Here is an 18,357-nt window from a genome sequence, read left to right on the forward strand (position 1 = left end):
TCCTCAAGGTGATAGTCAATCAATTTATTTGTAGACCGTGGTCTTTCGACTCAGTTGACACGTATACCTGCTGTCCAGTGTTGTGAAGTTGAATTGTATTTTCTTGGAAACAGGAGACCCCCAACCACCACTACTACAGCAGTGAAACATTCAATCCGGGTGACGTTTAAGCATGCACTAAATTGAAAGCTTAAAAACAAGTTTATCTCGACCGGTATCTTCTCAACAGAATCTAAATGCATTGGTTATACCTGCAACATGACGTTCCTTCATCGGTTCATGCGATGCAATATAAACGGTTGTCTTCTTTTTCTCCGACCTCCGAAACGTTGAATCTGGTCCATTACAGGACAAACAAAAAACCCTATTGTGTTTGTGTTCATATCTCCGAAGAAATAATAAACATGAAAATACAGAAGTTATTTTTTAGTTGGTCAGCAGTCATTCTCTGATACCCACATGGCTTTTCAATCATGACTGCCTTCACAAGGAACTGCTTTTTAAGTATATATGTACCAATCATACGGATTATATTTCCGGACTCTCGTGAACTTGACGCCTTGGTGTCCTTTGGGCAATTTCATGTGCGTGTAATTGATGGAACTGTAAGCAAATGTTTGTGATAATTTAACCACATTATTTTTTGTGTGTATGTACTTATTTGTGTGTATTCATGTTCATTAAACGGGTCGGACAATTCTCGCAATTTTATTGGTTGATGGCAGGGATAAAATAGCAATTGTTTTCTCATTCAAGGTTCTTGCAAGCTAACTAGCTAAGTTTGGCAGAACAACATTAGGGTTTACTAACGTTGCATAGAAAATATGCTAGCAGCAGAAACTCTTTTCTTGTAAAAAGAGTTTCTGTAGAGTTTTGTAAAATGATGACATTGGCCGCGTTTCCCGAACGCTTTAAGAACGTTCTTAAGCTAAGAAAGTTCTTAAGGACCTTCTTAAGAAGCAAACGCGTTTCCCGAAACACCTTCTTAGCCTAAGATGATCTTTCGTAAGAAGGCTTTGTAAGAAGGGTCCGGAGCGTTCTTAAGGGCCTTCTTATCTCTTAAGAACGTTCTTTATCGGGAAACCCGGCCATTGTCAATAAAAACGTTTTTAATTGTAGTGTGTCAATAATATCTATATTATGGTATTTGGTAGCCGTTTCATAAAAGCAGTAACTCGCTCCATGGGTAGCCTATATACAGGTGCATCTCAAAAAATGGGATGTCTGTGTCTATATGTAGTTCTAAGCCTGACTCACTTCCCTGTCGGCATGAATCACAATTAACAACCACACCATCGCTAAAATCCAGACCATGCGTACGGGAGTGTTGATAGAACTATGCCTCAGGGGGAAACATATGACAATTAGCCTGTCATAGGCAAGTACACAGAGCATTATCGACGATAGTAGCATACCACCGTTATTAAAAAAACATCTGTGTGAAACATGCCTCGTAGGACATAAATGTATCTTTCGTGAGAACAGTATTGGTCGAACTGGTGGACAACATCTTGCTTTAAACAGAGCATTGTCGAATGTCTGCGCGTGGAAATATTTACATTTGAGGCAACTGAGGTCACAATTTACATTGCATTTTGCCATTTAGCAGACCGACATAAAAAATAACTGCAGTTTCATGTAGAACGTACTTATAGAGCAATTTAGGAGATAACCTTGCTCATGGCTAGTGCCCTCCACCTGCGGGTAAATGTACAATTGTTGAAGGTGAATGAACTGGGCTGCGTTTCCCGAAGCGTTTTAACGGTACGTCGTTTGTAAATTGTACCTTTAGCTCTCCCTTAATGTTTCAGGGTGTTTCCCGAAACGTTCTTAGCTAAGTATACATTCTGTACGTGACACTAAGAAACATGATTGTAAGAAACATTATTTTCCAGTTTTAGGATAACGCTGCCCAACAAAACAAAGAAAGAACTATGGTCAAACATCGCTGTAGCCCACAGAGAGAGTTGGAAATCGTCAGTTTATGAATATCATTTAAAAGGCAACTAGGCAACATGTTCAGTAAAGTGCAACATGCATCCTTCGTAATGTACAATTTTATTATTTGCATGATAACACTCCCATTAATGTGCTATTTTAGCAACATTATTTGCCAACTACAACTGTATAATTATTATAGCTACATATTGCAGATCGATACGTAACTACCTTAAACAGCTGAGGCTTTCGATCGGAACAGTGCTGGCCACTAGCGGAGTGAGCAGACAACCTCGATAAGGTATAGCTAAGAGTGGTCCAGACCAACCTTACAAAAGTATGACGTACAGAAGTATACACTCAAGTGAGCATATTATTGGGTACAACTGTACACCAGCTTGTTAATGCAAATATTTCACCAGCCAATCATGTGGCAGCAATTAAATGCATAAAAGCATGCAGACATGGTCAAGAGGTTGAACTGCAATTTTAACCAAATGTCAGAATTGGGAAAAATGTTTTTGATTGATTGTGATTTTGATTGTGGAATGATTATTGGTGGCAGCGAAAAGGAAAAACATCCAGTGAACAGCAGAGGTCAGAGGAGAAGGGCCAGACTGGTAAAAGCGGACAGGAAGGTGACAGTAATTCAAATAACCACACATTACAACAGTAGTGTGCAGAACAGCATCTCTGAACACACAATGTGTCAAACCTCTAAGTACAAAGGCTTCAGCAGCATTAAACCAGAAAGAAAAAATAAGTCCAATAAATACCTAATTAAGTTTTCAGTGAGTGTACAGAGTCTGAAAACACCAAGATTTGTTTTGTTACATGAATTTGGTCTTGGATGTCTATTTTTGTTTTCTGCTTTGGTGTGTCAGCAGAATATAGCTAAACAGTAATCTTCCAAAATATTAAATGTTGGACACTGTTTTGTATGTTGTTAAATGAGGGCATGTTTTAGGTAATAAACCACCATCAGGTAGCTACTTGATGAAGACAGTCTGGGATTACCTGGAGAGGTAGAAACCAGAGAGATTGCAAAGGTCTGCAGAAGAACTGTGGCAAGTTCTCCAGTATGTTTGGAACAACCTACCAGTCACTTTTCTTATAAAACTGCAGGACACTGTGCTTAAGATAATCAATGTATGGTTACAATAAATATTGATTTGATTTCGTTTTTAACTGATCAGCTTTTTGATATTTAGATAGTGTTCATCTCATTATTTTCGAAAGCAAAACTTCGATGATGAGTTGTCCATAGATTTAAGATTGGGAGGTAAAATGCTAACATAAAGCAGGGGTGCGTTTCCCGATAACGGTGTCCCTTAGCGCTTTACGAAGACTCTCTAAGGTATACCTTACTAAAGTTGTTTACTTCCCAGAACTATCACTTAGGCGGTTGCTTCAGGGATAGCTTATTAAGTAGTATGCACTCCAGGCAGCGACTGTTACGCGTTATGTATTAAGTAGTGTTATTTATGGATAAAACACTGCAGGAATACTTTAAAATATTGCATTCATCACGACCGATGGGACTGTATTAATAGAATTAAAAACTTACAAACGAAATCATCCAACTGTATATATAATTTTCCCCAAATTATATACATACGGTGTCGAGGACCCGGCCTTGGGCCCACCTGATGAGAGATTGACAGAAGAGGGCAGGAATGCATTGTTAACCCCTCGCACATGCCATTGAGGTGGTAGCAAGAACGCCCGTAAGAGGAAAAATATGCGGTTCAGAGCTAATGAGCAGCCCTAATTGTCAGCAGAGGAGTCTGAAGTCGGGGAACTTAGATTTAGGGTTCTAGAGAGCAAGGCTAAAGGTCTGACTGAGGCCATGTGTAACATGATTGTATAATAACATTCTTGGTTGAGACGTGTGGGCTTGCTCCTACAGGGGAGGAACGTAATGCCTGGTTAAAGCAAAAAGATGAGGAAAACAATATAGATGATGGGGAAATGACAATCTGATAATTTATTGGATAGATTCAAAGGACTGACTGTAGAGGAGTTGGGTGATGAATTACACTCGGCTATTAATTGAATGTCCTTTGTAGATTCCTTAAGGCGCCACAAGAAGGAGCATCTAGAGAAAGTGCTAGGATGGTGGAAACTCCCTACTGGAGGGGTATATGAGATAAAGTGTTGGGAAACTCCCTTTAAGGTATGGGGAAACGACAGTGAGACAGATAACAGTGATGAATATGCGAATTAAAAAAGTTGCAGAGTTGCAGAGCTAGTGTTTGCCCACTCGGTATAATGAGGACATTTCTTATAAAAACAAGTACGCACTTCAGGATATATAAGGAGTGAGGTTTTAGACGTTAGAGAAGAAGAAGAAGAAGAAGAAGAAGCAGAAAGAAGAAGAAAGAAGAAGCCTCTTAGAATTTCGCTAAACAAGATATCTAAGGGCTGTTGAAGAAAGAGCAACGCAGGACACCTATAATCAAGCTGTTTATAAAATAACTATAATAAAAGCACACCAACAAGCAAAACGCACCAACACGAAAACAACATTTATTTATTCATTTATTTTACATAAGATATGGCGGGAAAAAACTAAGAAATAAGCGTCCCACAGCTTCACAGCAAACGAAATGCAGATATTACGTTCAGTCGAAAGCAGCGAGAGGAGAGAAACTGTCCCAACATGCCCCGGCTATGGGGCAAGTTTAAACAGCGTCTGAAATTTCGGGAAATGGACAGGAAAATGCTTTTAAAACAAGGTTGTCTTTTCATACAACCTTTTAAGTCAAAGGTTGGTGAATTCAGCATTTCTTACCGTTAACATTTTTCATCTGAGAATTGTCCTGTAGAAATATTCGATATTTTGTGTAGATTCCCGCATATGGCAACATTAATATGTAATACATAAATACATAAGAGCGAGTGTTAAATAGGACCGAATAACTACATGGTACACATGGAATATTCAACGTTCACAAATCATCAAACTTCCAGGGTGCACAGATTTGTTAATAACTCTTGATTATGTTTTCAAATCGGTGTGCCACTCACACGAGAAACGGGTGGCTACAATACGTCATTAAAAGAAAACCCATAATTGTACTCAAATCCAACAGCGCAAAATCCAGGTGTTACAACATGCCCCCTATTGGTTTGTGCCCAGGTCTCCCTTACAAATATAATACTGTAAATAAAAGTAGCAGAAGTAGTTATAATAATGATAATAATAATAATAATAATAATAATAATAATAATAATAATAATAATAATAATCATCATCATAATCATAATAATAATAATAATAATAATAATAATAATAATAATGCTACTACTACTAATAATGATAATAATACCTTAATCAATAACAATAATAATGACACCAATAAAACAAAACGAAAAAATATATGAAACAAACAAGGATAAGACTGTGTTCAATGCCAAAATACAACTTAACTGTAAACTCATTAATGTCTCTTTACGTTCCAAAGGGATTATCCTACATTTGGCAGCCAATGGAGGTCAGTTACAGATTTTAATTGGTGTCCCAAAAGTCTTCCTAAGCAGGCGCATTTACACACACACCAGGAGATAAATTCAGAAGTTTGACAGGAGAAGCGCATTCGACAAACCTGTTTCAACACACTAACTCATGCTGAGGAAAACTGGTGAGTAGCGTTTTCCTACCGCCCTAATTCTACTCAGTTTCTTTGCAATTAATGTAGATGTCAGGTCTGACCGTGAATGTTTCTACGCGCTTAGCTTCGACATATATGTGAAACCGATGTTTCCAATACAGGAAAAATGGAAAGTGCATAGTGGTACTCGAAAATGGAAGCGCTAAACCTGCAACATGATACACTGAAGATGGTCAATACCGGGCTGAATGGCAGCCAATCGCCGTTGGTGTGAATGAGAAGCATTAATTATGCAGCGCATTGGATAAAGGCGATATATAAATGCATGCTTTTTCTATATACCTTAATCCACATTATGCCAGAAATAGCTTTGTAATAAAATGACCATGTTCTTCTTGTGCTTATTGCGCTTGCATGTCTTGCGAACAATTACATAAGCAGCGGTAACAAATAGGGAGGTTAATTAGTAGAGCCCTTAATTAGGCAGTTGAACATGTGTTTCATTTAATTCGTTTGACATGTATTTTGTGTCATTTTTTCCACATAAACGTATAACCAAAAGCAGGTTTGCCTTGTTAACATTAGCTTTGCCTTAAATTTGCCTTCTTCCAAATGGTTAGTTTTGGTGGCCAGATGTCCACACTTTTGCCTACCTTTAATTTCATCAGTTAAAAAATTATGTACTACTCTTTATGCAATTTTTCTGCAAAATGTATGAATTGTTTGCAATAAAGCACAATAAGAATAATATGACCTTGGGAATTTCATTCCTCACAAAACCAGCAAGCACAGGGTATTCCAGGACCAAGTTTAGGAACCCCTGGGCTACAGGTCATAGACATAAATTGTTACTTGGTTGTATGTTTTCATTGACTTCCATTCATCTGTTTCTCTCTCAGGGCCCAGAGGAAAAGCAGTCAGGCGGAAGTTCTGAACGCCACTAGTGTGCAATGGGAATTCTAACCAATTTAACCACAAACCACTCTATCATTAGACCAGCGGGATTTTACGTTATCGGGTTTACGGATTTAAAGTTTGCTCATTTATATATAATTTTCCTATGCTTCATTTATATTGTAACAGTTTTGTTCAACTGCCTTATTGTTGCCATTATATGGATGGATCATCGCCTACACACTCCAAAGTACATTGCGGTGGCAAATTTAGGCGTTGTCGATTTGATATGTAGCACATCCTTTATTCCTAGTACGATCAATACTTTTCTTACAAAAAATACCTTCATGTCCTACAATGCATGTTTGACACAGATATTTTTTTATTACTGTTTTATAATATTAGAGTCATATTCCCTCACTGTACTTGCTTATGACAGGCTGATTGCGATATGTTTCCCACTGAGGCATAATTCGATCAACACTCCCACGAGAATGATCAGTATTTTAGCGATTGTTTGGTTGTACTCTGTAGGCCTCATGGTGTTCTTGGTTTTGTCGTTGACAAAATTGTATTTCTGTGATTCATTCACTGTGCACGACTTTGTCTGTGAGTACTCGAGCGTGTACACTCAATCGTGCAGTGACTATACACTGCAGTGGATCAGCGCATCTACCCTGAGTGTACTGAATCTGTTCGGGCCTCTTAGTTTAATAATCGTGTCTTATGCCTGTATTTTGAGAGCCGTGTTTAGAATGAAAAATGTGGAGAACAGGTACAAAGCACTTTCAACGTGCACAGAACATCTCATTCTTGTGGCGATTTTCTATGTGCCGACCACAACGTTGTACATGACAAAACTTTTCTTATACCACATAGATCCAAACGTCAGAATAGTGAACTTGTCATTATCTTCCAGCATCCCTTCCTGTATGAACCCCATTGTGTATTCCCTGTCAACCAAAGATATCAGGAGAAGAATACTGGCGATGCTTCATAAAGTCAAAGTAGCACTGTGGGAACGACAGACGTAGTCCTCATGGTGATAGTCAATCGATTTATTTGTAGGCCTTGGTCTTTCGACTCAGTTGGCATGTATACCTTCTGTCCAGTGTTATGAAGTTGAATTGGAAACAGGAGACCCCGAACCACCACTACTACAGCAGTGATACATTCAATCCGGGTGACGTTTAAGCATGCACTAAATTGAAAGCTTAAAAACAAGTTTATCTCTACCGGTATCTTCTCAACAGAATCTAAATTAATTGGTTATACCTGCAACATGACGTTCCTTCATCGGTTCATGCGATGCAATATAAACGGTTGTCTTCTTTTTCTCCGACCTCCGAAACGTTGAAACTGGTCCATTACAGGACAAAAATAAAACCTTATGTGTTTGTGCCCATGTCTCCGAAGAAATAATAAACATGAAAATACAGAAGTTATTTTTTAGTTGGTCAGCAGTCATTCTCTGATACCCACATGGCTTTTCAATCATGACTGCCTTCACAAGGAACTGCTTTTTAAGTATATATGTACGAATCATACGGATTATATTTCCGGACTCTCGTGAACTTGACACCTTGGTGTCCTTTGGGCAATTTAATGTGCGTGTAATTGATGGAACTGTAAGCAATTGTTTGTGATAATTTAACCACATTATTTTTTTGTGTGTATGTATTTATTTGTGTTTATTCATGTTCATTTTTACGGGTCGGACAATTCTCGCAATTTTATTGGTTGATGGCAGTGATAAAATAACAATTGTTTTCTCATTCAAGGTTCTTGCAAGCTAACTAGCTAAGTTTGGCAGAACAACGTTAGGGTTTACTAACTGGCTGGCACTATATGCTGGCAGCAGAAACTATTTTCTTGTAAATTGTCCTTGTAATGGCATTGTCAATAAAAACGTTTTTAATTGTAGTGTGTCAATAATATCTATATTATCGTATTTGGTAGCCGTTTCATAAAAGCAGTAACTCACTCCATGGGTAGCCTATATACAGGTGCATCTCAAAAAATGTGATGTCTGTGTCTTTATGTAGTTCTAAGCCTGAGTCACTTCCCTGTCGGCATGAATCACAATTAACAACCACACCATCGCTAAAATCCAGACCATGCGTACGGGAGTGTTGATAGAACTATGCCTCAGGGGGAAACATATGACAATTAGCCTGTTATAGGCAAGTACACTGAGCATTATCGGCGTTAGTAGCAAACCACCGTTATTAAAAAACATCTGTGTGAAACATGCATCGTTGGACATAAATGTATCTTTCGTGAGAACAGTATTGATCGAACTAGGAATAAAGGATGTAGTGATCACCATGTCCACAGCCCCTAAATTAGCAACCGCAATGTACTTCGGAGTGTGTAGCCTATGGTCCGTCCATATCATGGAAAGGAGAAACGAATTGCACAAAACCGTTACTGTATAAACGAAGCCGAGGAAAATTAATTGTAAATGAGCATCTTTATAATCGTAAATTGTCAGTAGCCCAGCTTGGAACTCACCACCCACCACTCTGCGTTGGAAGCAGAGTCCCCCCAAGCAATGAAGGAACCAACCTTACATTGACCCGACCAGTGGAAAAAAAGTGTATTTTCCGAGCATCGATGACATTTCTTTAAAAAAGCGCACGCTGATTTCCTTCTGGGTAATACCGGAATTCATGTTGGAATACACTGAGCGGTTAGTGAGCTGAAACTGGCGGTGGACAACATCCTGCTTTAAACGGAGCATTGTCGACTGTCAGCGCGTGGAAATATTTACATTTGAGGCAACTAAGGTCACAATTTACATTGCATTTTGCCATTTAGCAGACCGACATAAAAATAACTGCAGTTTCATGTAGAACGTACTTATAGAGCAATTTAGGAGATAACCTTGCTCATGGCTAGTGCCCTACACCTGTGGGTAAATGTACAATTGTTCAAGGTCAATGAACTTGGCTGCGTTTCCCGAAGCGTTTTAACGGTACGTCGTTTGTAAATTGTACCTTTAGCTCTCCCTTAATGTTTCAGGGTGTTTCCCGAAACGTTCTTAGCTAAGTATACATTCTGTACGTGACACTAAGAAACATGATTGTAAGAAACATTATTTTCCAGTTTTAGGATAACGCTTCCCAACAAAACAAAGAAAGAACTATGGTCAAACATCGCTGTAGCCCACAGAGAGAGTTGGAAATCGTCAGTTTATGAATATCATTTAAAAGGCAATTAGGCAACATGTTCAGTAAAGTGCAACATGCATCCTTCGTAATGTACAATTTTATTATTTGCATGATAACACTCCCATTAATATGCTATTTTAGCAACATTATTTGCCAACTACAACTGTATAATTATTTTAGCTACATATTGCAGATCGATACGTAACTACCTTCAACAGCTGATTTCAGAGGCTTTCGATCGGAACAGTGGTGGCCACTAGCGGAGTGAGCAGACAACCTCGATAAGGTATAGCTAAGAGTGGTCCAAACCAACCTTACAAAAGTATGACGTACTGAAGAATACACTCAAGTGAGCATATTATTGGGTACAACTGTACACCAGCTTGTTAATGCAAATATTTCACCAGCCAATCATTTGGCAGCAACTAAATGCATAAAAGCATGCAGACATGGTCAAGAGGTTGAACTGCAATTTTAACCAAATGTCAGAAATGGGAAATATGTTTTTGATTGTGATTTTGATTGTAGAATGATTATTGGTGGCAGCGAAAAGGAAAAAACATCCAGTGAACAGCAGAGGTCAGAGGAGAAGGGCCAGACTGGTAAAAGCGGACAGGAAGGTGACAGTAATTCAAATAACCACACATTACAACAGTAGTGTGCAGAACAGCATCTCTGAACACACAATGTTTCAAACCTCTAAGTACCAAGGCTTCAGCAGCATTAAACCAGAAAGAAAAAATAAGTCCAATAAATACCTAATTAAGTTTTCAGTGAGTGTACAGAGTCTGAACACACCAAGATTTGTTTTGTTACATGAATTTGGTCTTGGATGTCTATTTTTGTTTTCTGCTTTGGTGTGTCAGCAGAATATAGCGAAACGGTAATCTTCCAAAATATTAAATGTTGGACACTGTTTTGTATGTTGTTAAATGAGGGCATGTATTAGGTAATAAACCATCATCAGGTAGCTACTTGATGAAGACAGTCTGGGATTACCTGGAGAGGTAGAAACCAGAGAGATTGCAAAGGTCTGCAGAAGAACTGTGGCAAGTTCTCCAGTATGTTTGGAACAACCTACCAGTCACTTTTCTTATAAAACTGCAGGACACTGTGCTTAAGATAATCAATGTATGGTTACAATAAATATTGATTTGATTTCGTTTTTAACTGATTTATTTAGGATAAAGTGTTTATTTAGATAGTGTTCATCCGAGGCCCCTCCGAGGAATCGCCACCTTAACGTGGTGGAGGGGTTTGTGTGTCCCGGTGATCCTGGGAGCTAGGTTGTCGGGGGCACTGTTAGCCCCCAGTAGGGTCTCCCAAGGCAAATTGGTCCCGGGGGAGGGGCCGGACTAAGAGCGATTCAAAGACTCCCATGACACGGCCACACAAAGACCCAGTTACCTCGCCCGGAAAAGGGAAACCGGGGCCCCCTGCTGGAGCCAGACCCGGGAGGGGAGCTCGCCGGCGAGCGTCTGGTGGCCGGGCCTTATCCCATGGGGCCCGGCCGGGCACAGCCCGAACTGGTCACGTGGGGTCGCCGCCCTGTGGGCTCACCACCTGCAGGGGTCGGCATCGGAGTCGGGTGCTTTGCCCAACGGGCAGTAGGCAAAGGCGGGGATCCGGGCGTGCTGATCCTCGGTGTCGCAGACTGGTTCTGGGGACGTGGAACGTCACCTCTCTGGTGGGGAAGGAACCGGAGCTAGTGCGGGAGGCGGAGCGGTACCAACTAGATATAGTTGGGCTCACCTCCACGCACAGTACTGGTTCCGGAACCAAACTCCTGGAGAGGGGCTGGACTCTGTTCTTTTCTGGAGTTGCTCAAGGTGAGAGGCGCCGGGCGGGTGTGGGGATACTCACAAGCCACCGGCTGAGTGCCACTGTGTTGGAGTTCCACCCGGGGAACGAGAGGGTCGCCTCTCTGCGACTACGTGTCGCTGGGGGGAAGGCTCTGACTGTCATTTGTGCGTATGCACCAAATGGCAGTTCAGAGTATCCGGCCTTCTTGGAGTCACTGGGTGGCATCCTGGAAAGGGTGCCACCCGGAGACTCCATAGTTCTGCTGGGCGACTTCAACGCTCACGTGGGCAATGACGGAGAAACCTGGAGGGGGGTGATTGGGAGGAACGGCCTGCCTGATCTGATCCCAAGCGGTGTTTTGTTATTGGACTTCTGTGCTGGTCATGGATTGTCGATAACAAACACCATGTTCGAGCATAGGGTAGCTCATAAGTGTACTTGGTACCAGAGCACCTTAGGCCAAAGATCGATGATCGACTTTGTGGTCGTATCATCAGACCTGCGGCCGTATGTCTTGGACACTCGGGTGAAGAGAGGAGCAGAGCTGTCAACTGATCACCACCTGGTGGTGAGTTGGATCAAGTGGCCGGGGAGGCTGCCTGACAGACCCGGTAAACCCAAACGTGTTGTGAGGGTGAACTGGGAACGTCTGGCGGAGGCCCCTGTTCGCGAGGTCTTCAACTCCCACCTCCGGAAGAATTTCTCACGCATCCTGGGGGAAGCTGGGGACATGGAGTCCGAGTGGGCCATGTTCAAAGCCTCCATTGCAGAGGCGGCAAGCAGGAGCTGTGGCCAGAAGGTAATCGGTGCCTGTCGGGGCGGCAACCCAAGAACCCGCTGGTGGACACCAGCGGTGAGGGAGGCCGTCAAGCTGAAGAAGGAGGCCTTTCGGGCTTGGCTGGCCCGGGGGTCCCCTGAAGCAGCAGACAGGTACCGGGTGGCCAGAAGGGCTGCAGCTTCGGCAGTCGCTGAAGCAAAAACCCGGGTATGGGAGGAGTTCGGGGAGGCTATGGAGAAGGACTTTCGGTTGGCCTCGAGGAAGTTCTGGCAAACCATCCGACGACTCAGAAAGGGAAAGCAGGGCTTGTCTCAGGCTGTTTTCAGCAGGGGAGGAGAACTGCTGACCCGGACTGGGGATATTGTCGGGCGGTGGAAAGAGCACTTCGAGGAGCTCCTGAACCCGAACAACACGTCCTCTGTGGAAGAGGCAGAGCCTGAAGACTCGGGGGAATCTGCACCTATATCCCTGGCGGTAGTTGCTGAGGTAGTCAAAAAGCTCCTCAGTGGCAAGTCGCCGGGTGTAGATGAGATTCGCCCTGAGATGCTGAAGGCTCTGGACATTGTTGGGCTGTCTTGGCTGACATGTCTCTTCAGTGTCGCGTGGAGATCGGGGACAGTACCTGTAGAGTGGCAGACCGGGGTGGTGGTCCCCATTTTCAAGAAGGGGGACCGGAGGGTGTGCTCCAATTACCGGGGTATCACACTTCTCAGCCTCCCTGGGAAAGCTTACTCAAGGGTACTGGAAAGGAGGCTCTGACCGACGGTCGAACCTCGGATTCAGGAGGAGCAATGTGGCTTCCGTCCTGGCCGTGGAACAGTGGACCAGCTCTTTACCTTGGCAGGGTTGCTGGCGGGGTCATGGGAGTTTGCCCATCCAGCCCACATGTGCTTTGTGGACTTGGAGAAGGCTTTCGACCATGTCCCCCGGGGAACCCTGTGGGGTGTACTGCGGGAGTATGGGGTACCAGGGCCGTTGTTACGAGCCATCAGGTCCCTGTATAACCAAAGTGAGAGCTGTGTCCGCATTCTCGGCACAAAGTCAAACACGTTTCCGGTGGGTGTTGGACTCCGCCAAGGTTGCCCCTTGTCACCGGTTCTGTTTGTGGTATTCATGGACAGGATCCCAAGGCGCAGCCGAGGTGAGGAGAGTGTCCGGATTGGTGACCTCAGAATCGCATCTCTGCTTTTTGCGGATGATGTGGTTCTGCTGGCTTCATCGGACCGTGACCTTCAGCACGCACTGGAGCGGTTTGCAGCCGAGTGTGAAGCGGCCGGGATGAGAGTCCGCACCTCCAAGTCCGAGACCATGGTTCTCTGCCGGAAAACGGTGGATTGCTCCCTCCGGGTTGGGAACGAGTCTTTGCCCCAAGTGAAGGAGTTCAAGTATCTCGGGGTCTTGTTCACGAGTGAGGGTAGAAGGGAGCGTGAGATCGACAGGCGGATCGGTGCAGCGTCAGCAGTAATGCGGGCGTTGCACCGGACCGTTGTGGTGAAGAAGGAGCTGAGCCGGAAGGCGAAGCTCTCGATTTACTGGTCGATCTACGTCCCAACCCTCACCTATGGTCACAAGCTTTGGGTAGTGACCGAAAGAACGAGATCGCGTATACAAGCAGCCGAAATGAGCTTCCTCCGTAGGGTGGCCGGGCTCAGCCTTAGAGATAGGGTGAGGAGCTCGGACAGGGGGTGCGTTTCCCGATAACGGTGTCCCTTAGCGCTTTTCGAAGACTCTCTAAGCGTATACCTTACTAAAGTTGTTTACTTCCCAGAACTATCACTTAGGCGGTTGCTTCAGGGATGGCTTATTAAGTAGTATGCACTCCAGGCAGCGACTGTTACGCGTTATGTATTAAGTAGTGTTATTTATGGATAAAACACTGCAGGAATACTTTAAAATATTGCATTCATCACGACCGATGGGACTGTAGTAATAGAATTAAAAACTTACAAACGAAATTATCCAACTATATATATAATTTTCCCCAAATTATATACCGCCTGATGAGAGATTGACAGAAGAGGGGTTAGGCAGGAATGCATTGTTAACCCCTCGCACACGCCATTGAGGTGGTAGCAAGAACGCCCGTAAGAGGAAAAATATGAGGTTCAGAGCTAATGAGCAGCCCTAATTGTCAGCAGAGGAGTCTGAAGTCGGGGGACTTAGATTTAGGGTTCTAGAGAGCAAGGCTAAAGGTCTGACTGAGGCCATGTGTAACATGTGTAACATCAGCGTCTGAAATTTCGGGAAATGGACAGGAAAATGCTTTTAATACAAGCTTGTCTTTTCATACAAACTTATAAGTCAAAGGTTGGTGAATTCAGCATTTCTTACCGTTAACATTTTTCATCTGAGAATTGTCCTGTAGAAATATTCGATATTTTGTGTAGATTCCCGCATATGGCAACATTAATATCCATCCATCCATCCATCCATTATCTGAACCTGCTTATCCTGATCAGGGTCGCAGGGGGGCTGGAGCCTATCCCAGCATACATTGGGGCGAAAGGCAGGAATACACCCTGGACAGGTCGCCAGTCCATCACAGGGCACACACACCATTCACTCACACACTCATACCTACGGGCAATTTAGACTCTCCAATCAGCCTAACTTGCATGTCTTTGGACTGTGGGAGGAAACCGGAGTACCCGGAGGAAACCCACGCAGACACGGGGAGAACATGCAAACTCCGCACAGAGAGGCCCCGGCCGACGGGGATTCGAACCCAGGACCTCCTTGCTGTGAGGCGGCAGTGCTACCCACTGCACCATCCGTGCCGCCGGCAACATTAATATGTATTACATAAATACATAAGAGCGAGTGTTAAATAGGACCGAATAACTACATGGCACACATGGAATATTCAACGTTCACAAATCATCAGACTTTCAGGGTGCACAGATTTGTTAATAACTCTTGATTATGTTTTCAAATCGGCGTGCCACTCACACGAGAAACGGGTGGCTACAATACATCATTAAAAGCAAACCCATAATTGTACTCAAATGCAACAGCGCAAAATCCAGGTGTTACAACATGCCCCCTATTGGTTTGTGCCCAGGTCTCCCCTACAAATATAATACTGGAAATAAAAGTAGCAGAAGTAGTTGTAATAATAATAATAATAATAATAATAATAATAATAATAATAATAAGAATACCCTAATCAATAACAATAATAATGACACCAATAAAACAAAACAAAAAAATATATGAAACAAACAAGGATAAGACTGTGTTCAATGCCAAAATACAACTTAACTGTTAACTCATTAATGTCTCTTTACGTTCCAAAGGGATTATCCTACATTTGGCAGCCAATGGAGGTCAGTTACAGATTTTAATTGGTGTCCCAAAAGTCTTCCTAAGCAGGCGCATTTACACATACACCAGGAGATAAATTCAGAAATTTGACAGGAGAAGCGCATTCGACAAACCTGTTTCAACACACTAACTCATGCTGAGGAAACTGGTGAGTAGCGTTTTCCTACCGCCCTAATTCTACTCAGTTTCTTTCGCAATTAATGTAGATGTCAGGCCTGACCGTGAATGTTTCTACGCGCTTAGCTTCGACATATATGTGAAACCGATGTTTCCAACACAGGAAAACTGGAAAGTGCATAGTGGTACTCGAAAATGGAAGCGCTAAACCTGCAATATGATACACTGAAGATGGTCAATACCAGGCTGAATGGCAGCCAATTGCCGTTGGTGTGAATGAGAAGGATTAATTATGCAGCGCATTGGTTAAAGGCGGTATATAAATGCATACTTTTTCTATATACCTTAATCCACATTATGCCAGAAATAGCTTTGTAATAAAATGACCATGTTCTTCTTGTGCTTATTGAGCTTGCATATCTTGCGAACAATTACATAAGCAGCGGTAACAAATAAGGAGGTTAATTAGTAGAGCCCTTAATTAGGCAGTTGAACATGTGTTTCATTTAATTCGTTTGACATGTATTTTGTGTCATTTTTTCCACATAAACGTATCAACAAAATGCAGGTTTGCCTTGTTAACATTAGCTTTGCCTTAAATTTGCCTTCTTCCAAATGGTTAGTTTTGGTGGCCAGATGTCCACACTTTTGCCTACCTTTAATTTCATCAGTTAAAATATTATGTACTACTCTTTATGCAATTTTTCTGCAAAATGTATGAATTGTTTGCAATAAAGCACAATAAGAATAATATGACCTTGGGAATTTTATTCCTCACAAAACCAGCAAGCGCAGGGTATTCCAGGACCAAGTTTGGGAACCACTGGGCTACAGGACATAGACCTAAATTGTTACTTGGTGGTATGTTTTCATTGACTTCCATTCATCTGTTTCTCTCTCAGGGCCCAGAGGAAAAGCAGTCAGGCGGAAGTTCTGAACGCCACTAGTGTGCAATGGGAATTATAACCACTTTAACCACAAACCACTCTATCATTAGACCAGCGGGATTTTACGTTATCGGGTTTACGGATTTAAAGTTTGCTCATTTATATATAATTTTCCTATGCTTCATTTATATTGTAACAGTTTTGTTCAACTGCCTTATTGTTGCCATTATTTGGATGGATCATCGCCTACACACTCCAAAGTACATTGCGGTGGCAAATTTAGGCGTTGTCGATTTGATATGTAGCACATCCTTTATTCCTAGTACGATCAATACTTTTCTTACAAAAAATACCTTCATGTCCTACAATGCATGTTTGACACAGATATTTTTTTATTATTGTTTTATAACATTAGAATCATATTCCCTCACTGTACTTGCTTATGACAGGCTAATTGCGATATGTTTCCCACTGAGGCATAATTCGATCAACACTCCCACGAGAATGATCAGTATTTTAGCGATTGTTTGGTTGTACTCTGTAGGCATCATCATGTTCTTGGCTTTGTTGTTGACAAAATTGTATTTCTGTGATTCATTCACTGTGCACGGCTTTGTCTGTCAGTACGCGAGCGTGTACACTCTAGCGTGCAGTGACTATACACTGCAGTGGATCACCGCATCTACCCTGAGTGTACTGAATATGTTCGGGCCTCTTAGTTTAATAATCGGGTCTTATGCCTGTATTTTGAGAGCCGTGTTTAGAATGAAAAATGTGGAGAGCAGGTACAAAGCACTTTCAACGTGCACAGAACATCTCATTCTTGTGGCGATTTTCTATGTGCCGACCACAACGTTGTACATTACAAATCTTTTCTTATACCACGTAGATCCAAACGTCAGAATGGTGAACTTGTCATTATCTTCCAGCATCCCTTCCTGTATGAACCCCATTGTGTATTCCCTGTCAACCAAAGATATCAGGAGAAGAATACTGGCTATGCTTCATAAAGTCAAAGTAGCAGTGTGGGAACGACAGACGTAGTCCTCAAGGTGATAGTCAATCAATTTATTTGTAGACCGTGGTCTTTCGACTCAGTTGACACGTATACCTGCTGGCCAGTGTTGTGAAGTTGAATTGTATTTTCTTGGAAACAGGAGACCCCCAACCACCACTACTACAGCAGTGAAACATTCAATCCGGGTGACGTTTAAGCATGCACTAAATTGAAAGCTTAAAAACAAGTTTATCTCGACCGGTATCTTCTCAACAGAATCTAAATGCATTGGTTATACCTGCAACATGACGTTCCTTCATCGGTTCATGCGATGCAATATAAACGGTTGTCTTCTTTTTCTCCGACCTCCGAAACGTTGAATCTGGTCCATTACAGGACAAACAAAAAACCCTATTGTGTTTGTGTTCATATCTCCGAAGAAATAATAAACATGAAAATACAGAAGTTATTTTTTAGTTGGTCAGCAGTCATTCTCTGATACCCACATGGCTTTTCAATCATGACTGCCTTCACAAGGAACTGCTTTTTAAGTATATATGTACCAATCATACGGATTATATTTCCGGACTCTCGTGAACTTGACGCCTTGGTGTCCTTTGGGCAATTTCATGTGCGTGTAATTGATGGAACTGTAAGCAAATGTTTGTGATAATTTAACCACATTATTTTTTGTGTGTATGTACTTATTTGTGTGTATTCATGTTCATTAAACGGGTCGGACAATTCTCGCAATTTTATTGGTTGATGGCAGGGATAAAATAGCAATTGTTTTCTCATTCAAGGTTCTTGCAAGCTAACTAGCTAAGTTTGG

At 42.2% G+C, this 18,357-nt stretch overlaps 2 protein-coding genes across 2 annotated transcripts; both read left to right on the forward strand.

Moving 5' to 3' along the window:
* Nucleotides 1-6,502: 6,502 nt before the first annotated feature.
* On the forward strand, nucleotides 6,503-7,480 carry LOC133133462 (olfactory receptor 52B2-like). Its single transcript, XM_061249558.1, has one exon. The coding sequence runs from the start codon at nucleotides 6,503-6,505 to the stop codon at nucleotides 7,478-7,480; it is 978 nt and encodes a 325-aa protein (XP_061105542.1).
* Nucleotides 7,481-16,594: 9,114 nt separating this feature from the next.
* LOC133133463 (olfactory receptor 1D2-like) lies at nucleotides 16,595-17,572 on the forward strand. Its single transcript, XM_061249559.1, has one exon. The coding sequence runs from the start codon at nucleotides 16,595-16,597 to the stop codon at nucleotides 17,570-17,572; it is 978 nt and encodes a 325-aa protein (XP_061105543.1).
* The last annotated feature ends 785 nt before the right edge of the window (nucleotides 17,573-18,357 follow it).

This window comes from Conger conger, chromosome 7 (genome assembly GCF_963514075.1).
Source record: "Conger conger chromosome 7, fConCon1.1, whole genome shotgun sequence".
Lineage (NCBI taxonomy): Eukaryota > Metazoa > Chordata > Actinopteri > Anguilliformes > Congridae > Conger > Conger conger.